We start from the raw sequence: 9,941 nt of genomic DNA, 5'->3' as shown, positions 1-9,941 counted from the left end.
TTAGGGAAAAATTGTCGGGAATTCTGTGGGATTTTAGGGAATATTTGGGATTTCAGGGAATTTTGGGGATTTCAGGGAATTTCTTGGAGATTTCAGGGAATTTTGGGGGAATTTTAAGGAATTTTTTTGGGATTTCAGGGAATTTTGGGGAATTTCAGGGAATTCTTGGGGATTTCAGGGAATTTATGGGGATTTTAGGGAATTTTGAGGATTTTAGGGAAGTTTTTTGGATTTCAGGGCATTTTTTTGGGAATTTTGGGGATTTTAGGGAATTCTTTGGGATTTCAGGGAAATTTTTAGGATTTTAGGGAATTTTGGGGATTTTAGGGAACTTTTTTGGATTTTAGGGAAATTTTTGGGATTTTAGGGAAATTTTTTGGGATTTTAAGGAATTCTTTAGGATTTTAGGGAATTGCTTGGAGATTTCAGGGAATTTTTTTGGATTTCAGGGAATTTTGGGGGATTTCAGGGAATTCTTGGGGATTTTAAGGAATTTTTTTGGGATTTCAGGGAATTTTGGGGGATTTCAGGGAATTTTGGGGATTTTAAGGAATTCTTTAGAATTTTGGGGAATTTCTTGGAGATTTCAGGGAATTTTGGGGGATTTTAGGGAATTTTTGGGGATTTTAGGGAATTTATGGGGATTTCAGGGAATTTTGAGGATTTTAGGGAAGTTTTTTGGATTTCAGGGAATTTTTTTGGGATTTCAGGGAATTCTTTGGGATTTTAAGGAATTTTTGGGGACTTTAAGGAATTTTTGGGGATTTTAAGGAATTTTGGGGGATTTTTAAGGAATTCTTGGGGATTTTAAGGATTTTTTTTGGGATTTCAGGGAATTTTGGGGATTTCAGGGAATTTCGGGGGAATTTTAAGGAATTTTTTTTGGATTTCAGGGAATTCTTGGGGATTTCAGGGAATTTTGGGGACTTTAAGGAATTTTTTTTGGATTTTAGGGAATTCTTTGGGATTTTAGGGAATTTTGGGGAATTTCAGGGAATTCTTGGGGATTTCAGGGAATTTTGGGGATTTCAGGGAATTTTGGGGATTTTAAGGAATTTTTTTTGGATTTTAGGGAATTCTTTGGGATTTTAGGGAATTTTGGGGGGATTTTAAGGAATTTCTGGGGATTTCAGGGAATTTTGGGGATTTCAGGGAATTTTGGGGATTTTAAGGAATTTTTTTGGGATTTCAGGGAATTTTGGGGGGATTTTAGGGAATTTTTTTGGGATTTCAGGGAAATTTTGGGGATTTTAGGGAATTCCTGGGGATTTCAGGGAGTTCTGGGGGTTTTAGGGAATTTTGGGGATTTCAGGGAATTCTTTGGGATTTTAGGGAATTCTTGGGGATTTTAAGGAATTTTTTGGGGATTTCAGGGAATTTTTGGGGATTTTAGGGAATTTTGGGGATTTCAGGGAATTTTTTTGGATTTCAGGGAACTTTTGGGGGATTTCAGGGAATTTTTGGGGGTTTTAAGGAATTTTGGGGGATTTTAAGGAATTCTTGGGGATTTTAAGGAATTTTTTTGGAATTTCAGGGAATTCTTTGTGATTTTAAGGAATTTTTTGGGAATTCTCTGGGACTTCAAGGAATTCTGGGCAATATTTTTGGGACAACTCCGGGAAAAACGGGAATTCCAGAGAATCCATGGAATTCTTCCCCTCCCTCCTTTCCCCACCCCAAATTCCAGAGGCAGAAAAATCCCAAATCCATGAAAAATCCACGGAAAAAACCCCAAAATGGGAATTTCATCGGAATTCTGGGAATTTTTATCCCAAATTTCTTCTGGAAGCGCTCAAGGTCCTTTTTAAACTCAATTTTTCCAGTTTATTTTGGGAATTCCGGCGTTTTCTGTGGGAATTCTGGGAATTTTCCCCCGGGAATTTTCCTGTGGGAATTCCAGGAATTTTTTTCTGGGATTTGTGGAATTTTTCTGCTGGAATTCCAGAGGTTTTCTGCACAAATTCCAGGATTTTTTCAATGGGAATTCCAGGAATTTTCCTGCATGAATTCCATGATTTTTCTCTTGGAATTCCAGAAATTTTCCACACAAATCCTGGGCTTTTCTCGTATGAATTCCAAGATTTTTTCTGTGGGAATTCCATGAATTTTCTATGAAAATCCCAAGAATTTTTCTGTGTAAATTCCAAGAAATTTTCCACACGAATTCCACGATTTTTCCGTGAAAATTCCAAGAATTTTCCACACAAATTCCAAGAATTTTTCTGTGTGAATTCCATGAATTTTCCACATAAATTCCAAGAATTTTTCTGTAGAAATTCCCAGAAATTTCCTTCATGAATTCCACGATTTTTCCATGGGAATTCCAAGAATTTTTCTGTGTAAATTCCATGAAATTTCCCACATAAATTCCAAGAATTTTTCCATGGGAATTCCAAGAATTTTTTCTGTGTGAATTCCAAGAAATTTCCTGCATGAATTCCATGATTTTTTTCATGGGAATTCCAAGAATTTTTCCACTTAAATTCCAGCAATTTTTTCACATAAATTTCATCGTTTTCCCGCTTGAATTCCAAGAAATTTCTCACACAAATTCCATGATTTTTCTATGGGAATTCTATGATTTTTCCACTAAAATTCCAGGGATTTTTTCACATAAATTCCAGGAATTTTTCTGCTTTAATCCCAAGAATTTTTCCACTTAAATTCCAAGAATTTTTCCACTTGAATTCCATGACTTTCCCTTATAAATTCCAAGATTTTTTCTGCATAAATTCCAAGAATTTTCCCACCTAAATTCCAAGAATTTTCCACATGAATTCCAGGAATTTCTTGGCATGAATTCCCCAGTTTTTTAATGGTAATTCCAAGAATTTTTCCATGGGAATTCCATGATTTTTTCCATGGAAATTCCAAGAATTTTTCCATGGGAATTCCAAGAATTTTTCCACATAAATTCCAGGAATTTTTTCACATAAATTCCATCACTTTCCCACCTGAATTCCAAGAAATTTCTCACACAAATTCTGCAATTTTTTCCGTGGGAATTCCAGGATTTTTCCACTAAAATTCCAGGGATTTTTTCACATAAATTCCAGGAATTTTTCTGCTTTAATCCCAAGAATTTTTCCACTTAAATTCCAAGAATTTTTCCATTTGAATTCCATGACTTTCCCTTATAAATTCCAAGATTTTTTCTGCATAAATTCCAAGAATTTTCCCACCTAAATTCCAAGAATTTTCCACGTGAATTCCAGGAATTTCTTGGCATGAATTCCCCAATTTTTTAATGGTAATTCCAAGAATTTTTCCATGGGAATTCCATGATTTTTTCTATGGAAATTCCAAGAATTTTTCCATGGGAATTCCAAGAATTTTTCTGCTGAAGTTCCAAGAATTTTTCCATATAAATTCCAGGAATTTTTTCACATAAATCCCAAGAAATTGCACACACAAATTCCACAAATTTTCTGTGAGTTTTCCATGACTTTTCTGTGTAAATTCCAAGAATTTTTCCACTCAAATTCCAGGAATTTTTTTCACATTAATTCCAGGAATTTTTCCACATAAATTCCTTGAATTTTTCCATGGGAATTCCAGGAATTTTTCTGCTTTAATCCCAAGAATTTTTCCACTTAAATTCCAGGAATTTTTTCACATAAATTCCATGACTTTTCCACCTGAACTCCAAGAATTTTTCCATGGGAATTCCAAGAAATTTCCTGTATGAATTCCATGATTTTTTCATGGGAATTCCAAGAATTTTTCCACTTGAATTCCATGACTTTCCCTTATAAATTCCAAGATTTTTTTCTGCGTAAATTCCAAGAATTTTCCCACCTAAATTCCAAGAATTTTCCACGTGAATTCCAGGAATTTCTTGGCATGAATTCCCCAATTTTTTAATGGTAATTCCAAGAATTTTTCCATGGGAATTCCATGATTTTTTCATGGGAATTCCAAGAATTTTTCCACATAAATTCCAGGAATTTTTTCACATAAATTCCATCACTTTCCCACCTGAATTCCAAGAAATTTCCCACACAAATTCTGCAATTTTTCCATGGGAATTCCAGGATTTTTCCACTTAAATTCCAAGAATTTTTCCACTTGAATTCCACAATTTTCCCACCTAAATTCCAGGAATTTCCCCTCTTCAACTCCTCCATTTTCCCTCCCATCCCCCACACCCCTTCCCATTGTTTTTCCCGCCAGAATTCCAGGAATTTTCTAAATGAATTCCACGATTTTTTCTATGGAAATTCCAGCAATTTTTCCATGGGAATTCCATGAAATTTCCTGTATGAATTCCACGATTTTTCCATGGGAATTCCAAGAATTTTTTCCACATAAATTCCAAGAATTTTCCAGCATGAATTCCACCATTTTTCCACATGAATTCCAAGAATTTTTCTGCTGAAATTCCAAGAATTTTTCCACTTAAATTCCAGGGATTTTTTCAAGTGAATTCCACGATTTTCCCACCTGAATTCCAAGATTTTTTCTGCGTAAATTCCAAGAATTTTTCCACTTAAATTCCAGGAATTTTCCCGTGTCAATCCCAGGAATTTTTCCTCTTCAACTCCCATCCCCCACCCCTCATTCCCGTTATTTTTCCCGCCAGAATTCCCGATTTTTCCCGCCAGAATTCCCGATTTTCCCTCTTTTCCCGGGAATTCCATCACTTGTAGAGCAGGTGAACGCGGCTCCCGTCGCAATTCCCGCGTCCCAATTTTTCCGCCTGTTCCGACACCAGGCACCGAACCAGGCTGGGCTGGGGGAAGGAATCCCGGGAATCTCGTTGGGAATCGCGTTGGGAATCGCGGGAATCGCGTTGGGAATCGCGGGAATCGCGTTGGGAATCCCGGGAATGGCGGCGGCGCGAGCGGAGCTGGAGTTGTTGGCGGGCTTGGAGCTGCTGGCGGAGCTCGGAGACGCGCTCTTCCTTCTGGGAATGATGGGGAAAAGTGGGAAAATGAGGGGGGAAAAATTGGGAAAAATGGGAAAAAAATTGGGGGGAAAAGTGGGGGAAAATTGGGGAAAATTAGGGGGAAAATTGGGAAAATTAGGGGGAAAATTGGGGAAAAAATTGGGAAAAATGGGAAAAAAATTGGGGGAAAATTAGGGGGAAAAAAATGGGGGAAAAGTGGGAAAAATTGGGGGAAAAATTGGGAAAAATGGGAGGGAAAATGAGGGGAAAATGGGAAAAAACCGGGAAAAAATAGGGGAAAAGTGGGAAAATGAGGGGGGAAAATGGAGGAAAAATTGGGGAAGAAAATGGGAAAATTAAGGGAAAAAAATGGGAAAAAGAGAGGGGGAAAACGTGGGAAAAAAAGTGGGAAAAAATAGGGGAAAAGTGGGAAAATGAGGGGGAAAAATTGGGAAAAATGGGAAAAAAATGGGAAAAAAAAAGGGAAAAATTGGGGGGAAAAATTGGGAAAAATGGGAAAAAAATTGGGGGGAAAATGGGGGAAAAGTGGGGGAAAATTGGGGAAAATTAGGGGGAAAATTGGGAAAATTAGGGGGAAAAAATGGGGGAAAATTGGGAAAATGAGGGGGGAAAAATTGAGAAAAATGGGAAAAAAATTGGGGGGAAAATGGGGGAAAATTGGGGAAAATTAGGGGGAGAATTGGGAAAAATTGGGGAAAATTAGGGGGAAAAAAATGGGGGAAAAGTGGGAAAAAATGGGGGAAAAGTGGGAAAATGAGGGGGGAAAATTGGGGAAAAAATAGGAAAAAAATTGGGGGAAAATGGGGGAAAATTGGGGAAAATTGGGAAAAAATTGGGGAAAAAATGGGAAAAATGGGAGGGAAAAAATGGGGAAAATTGAGGGAAAAAAATGGGGGAAAAGAAGGAAAAAAATGGGGGGAAAAACTGGGGAAAAAATGGGAAAATTGAGGGAAAAAAATGGGAAAATTAGAGGGGGAAAATGTGGGAAAAAAAGTGGGAAAAAATAGGGGAAAAGTGGGAAAATGAGGGAGGAAAAATGGGAGGGAAAATGAGGTACAAATGGGAAAAAATTGGGAGAAAAGGGGAAAAAATGGGAAAAATGGGCGGGAAAACATATGGGAAAAGTGGGAAAAAAATGGGGGGAAATGGAGGAAAAATTGGGGAAAAAATAGGGAAAAGTGGGAAAAAATAGGGGAAAAGTGGGAAAAACACCGGAAAATCACGGAAAAAAGCGGAAAAAAACACCGGGAAAAGTGGGAATGACACAATAAAAAGTGGGAAAAACACAAAAAAAACAGGAATAACACAATAAAAAGTGAAAAAACCATGGAAAAAAGCGGGAATAACACTAAAAAGCTGGGAATAACAGAGAAAAAAATGGGAATAACAGAAAATATGGGAATAATACAGAAAAAATTGGAATAACAGAAAAAAATGGGAAAACACAGAAAAAAGCAGGAAGAACACAGAAAAAACAGGATAAACAAAGAAAAAATGGGAAAAGCAGAGAAAAAATGGGAAAAACACAGAAAAAAATGGGAATAAACCAGAAAAAAAGCAGGAATAACAAGCTAGAAAAACACGGAAAAAAGCGGAAAAACAACTGAAAAAAACGGGAATAACACAGAAAAAAGCAAGAATAACAGAATAAAAAGTGGGAATAAGAGAAAAAGTGGAAATAACACAGAAAAAATGGGATAAACACAGAAAAAAATGGGAATAACACAGAAAAAAGCAGTAAAAACACAGAAAAAAGTGGGAATAAGAAAAAGTGGGAAAAACACAGAAAAAAGCGGGAAAAACACAGAAAAAAAATGGGAATAACACAGAAAAAAGTGGGAATAACACAATAAAAAGCAGGAAAAACACAGAAAAAGTGGGAAAAACACAGAAAAAAATGGGAATAAACCAGGAAAAAAGCGGGAATAACACAGAAAAAAAGGGGAATAACACAGAAAAATGGGAAAAACACAGAAAAAAGTGGGAATAACACAGAAAAAATGGGAAAACAACGGGAAAAAATGGGAATAACACAGAAAAAAGCAGGAAAAACACAGAAAAAGTGGGAATAACACAGAAAAAAATGGGAATAACAGAAAAAAGCAGGAAAAGCACAGAAAAAGTGGGAATAACAAAGAAAAAAATGGGAATAAACCAGAAAAAAGTGGGAAAAACACAGAAAAAAGCAGGAAAAACACAGAAAAAAGTGGGAATAACACAGAAAAAAGCGGGAATAACAAGAATTGGGAATAACACAGAAAAAAGTGGGAATAACACAATAAAAAGCAGGAAAAGCCCAGAAAAAATGGGAAAAACACCAGAAAAAAGCAGGAATAACACAGAAAAAATGGGAAAACAACGGGAAAAACTGGGAATAACACAGAAAAAAGCGGGAAAAACACAGAAAAAAATGGGAATAAACCAGAAAAAAATAGGAAAAACACAGAAAAAAGTGGGAATAACGCTAAAAAAAGTGGGAATAACACAAAAAAGATGAGAAAACAACTGGAAAAAATCAGAATAACACAGAAAGAAGCAGGAATAACACAGAAAAAAATGGGAATAAACCAGAAAAAAATGGGAGTAACACAATAAAAAGCGGGAAAAACACAGAAAAAAATGGGAATAACACAGAAAAAAGTGGGAATAACACAATAAAAAGCAGGAATAACACAGAAAAAAATGGGAATAAACCAGAAAAAAAGTGGGAATAACACAGAGAAAAATGGGAAAACACAAAAAAAAATAGGAATAAACCAGAAAAAAATGGGAATAAACCAGAAAAAAATGGGAATAAACCAGAAAAAAATGGGAATAAACCAGAAAAAAATGGGAAAATCTCCCGGAATCATTCCCATTTCCCCACCTCGGCGATGATCTTCTCCAATTCCCGATTTTCCTTCTCCAGCAGCCGCGATTTCTCCTCCTCGTTGTTGTTGGTGGAGGATCCGGTTTTCATCGTGTCCTGCTGCTCCGATTGCCACTCCCCGCGCGTGATCAGCCGCCGCATCTGCGCCATTCCCGAAATTCCACCTCATTCCCCTTCCTCCCCAGCTTTTCCCACTTTTCCCTGACTTTTCCCACTTTTCCCTGATTTTTCCCAATTTTTTCCCATTTTTTCCCGACTTTTTCTGATTTTTTTCTGATTTTTTCCTGATTTTTTTCTGATTTTTTTTTTTATTTTTCCTCATTTTTTCCTGATTTTTTCCTAATTTTTCACTAATTTTTCCCAATTTTTTAATGATTTTTTTCCTGATTTTTATCTGATTTTTTTCTGATTTTTTCCTGATTTTTTCCCGATTTTTTTCTGATTTTTTTAAATTTTTTTTCTGATTTTTTCCCAATTTTTTTTTTTTTACGATTTTTTCCCAATTTTTTCCCCAATTTTTCCTGATTTTTTCCTAATTTTTTAACGATGTTTTGTGATTCTTTCTCCTGATTTTTATCTGACTTTTTCCTGATTTTTTCTTGATTTTTCCACAATTTTTCCCGATTTTTTTTTCTCTGATTTTTTTCTGATTTTTTATGATTTTTTTCCTGTTTTTTTCCCAATTTTTTCTGATTTTTCCCTGATTTTTCCTAATTTTTTACTAATTTTTCCCGATTTTTTTATGATTTTTTTCCTGATTTTTATCTGATTTTTTCCTGATTTTTTCCTGATTTTTTCCCATTTTTTCCTGATTTTTTCCCAATTTTTTTCTGACTTTTTCTGATTTTTTTCTGATTTTTTACTATTTTTTTCCCCTTTTTTTTCCCAATTTTTTCCCAATTTTTTCTGATTTTTCCCTGATTTTTTCCTAATTTTTTCCCAATTTTTATGATTTTTTTATCTGATTTTTTCCCTGATTTTTATCTTATTTTTCCTAATTTTTTCCTAATTTTTCCTGATTTCTCATGATTCTTTTTCCTGATTTTTATCTGATTTTTCCCTGATTTTTTTCTGATTATTCCCATTTTTTTTCTAATTTTTTTACAATTTTTTCCTGATTTTTTCCTGATTTTTATCTGATTTTTTCTATTTTTTTCCTAATTTTTTCCTAATTTTCCCCGATGTTTCATGATTGCTTTTCCTGATTTTTATCTGATTTTTCCCTGATTTTTTCCTGATTTTTATCTGATTTTTCCCAATTTTTCCCATTTTTTTCTGATTTTTTCCCGAATCTTATTTTTTCTGATTTTTTTCTGATTTTTTACGATTTTTTTCCAATTTTTTCCCCAATTTTTTCCTGATTTTTTCCTAATTTTTCACTAATTTTTCCCGATTTTTTAATGATTTTTTTCCTGATTTTTATCTGATTTTTATCTGATTTTTTTTCCTGATTTTTCCCAATTTTTTTCTGATTTTTCCCTGATTTTTCCCTGATTTTGTCCTAATTTTTTCCCAATTTTTATGATTTTTTAATCTGACTTTTCCCTGATTTTTATCTCATTTTTCCTAATTTTTCCTAATTTTTCCCAATGTTTTATGATTGTTTTTTCTGTTTTTTTCTGATTTTTTCCCAATTTTTCCCAAATTTTTTCCTGATTTTTTCCTAATTTTTCACTAATTTTTCCCGATTTTTTAATAATTTTTTTCCTGATTTTTATCTGATTTTTATCTGATTATTTTTTATTTTTTTCCCGATTTTTCCCGATTTTTTTCTGATTTTTCCCGATTTTTTTCTGATTTTTTATGATTTTTTTCCCGTTTTTTTCCCAATTTTTTCTGATTTTTTCCTAATTTTTTTCCTAACTTTTCCCGATGTTTTAAGATTTTTTTCCTGATTTTTATCTGATTTTTTCCTGATTTTTTCCCATTTTTTCCTGATTTTTTCCCAATTTTTTTCTGATCTTTTCTGATTTTTTTTCTGAGTTTTTACGACTTTTTTACCGTTTTTTTTTATTTTTTCCCAACTTTTCCTGATTTTTCCCTGATTTTTTCCTGATTTTTTCGTAATTTTTTCCCAATTTTTATGATTTTTTAATCTGATTTTTCCCTGATTTTTATCTGATTTTTCCTAATTTTTTTCTGATTTTTTTCAGATTTTATCCT

At 34.2% G+C, this 9,941-nt stretch overlaps 1 protein-coding gene across 3 annotated transcripts in view; it reads right to left on the bottom strand.

Annotated features, from left to right (window-relative positions):
• Window positions 1-4,374: 4,374 nt before the first annotated feature.
• GABBR1 (gamma-aminobutyric acid type B receptor subunit 1) overlaps window positions 4,375-9,941 on the bottom strand; it is a 47,491-nt gene continuing 41,924 nt past the window's right edge. For 2 of the 3 annotated variants that reach the window (XM_058857402.1, XM_058857399.1), the window contains 2 exons: window positions 7,776-7,919; window positions 4,376-4,906 (listed from right to left, as the gene is read on the bottom strand). In XM_058857402.1, coding sequence (XP_058713385.1) covers window positions 4,640-4,906; window positions 7,776-7,919 — 411 coding nt within the window. In that variant the 3' untranslated portion in view covers window positions 4,376-4,639. Of the gene's footprint in view, window positions 4,907-7,775; window positions 7,920-9,941 lie in introns of all 3 variants that reach the window. The other variant, XM_058857401.1, reaches the window with a different exon arrangement.

This window comes from Poecile atricapillus, chromosome 26 (genome assembly GCF_030490865.1).
Source record: "Poecile atricapillus isolate bPoeAtr1 chromosome 26, bPoeAtr1.hap1, whole genome shotgun sequence".
Lineage (NCBI taxonomy): Eukaryota > Metazoa > Chordata > Aves > Passeriformes > Paridae > Poecile > Poecile atricapillus.
Note: the sequence above shows the minus strand (reverse complement) of the source record. Positions and strands in the feature narration are given on the sequence as shown.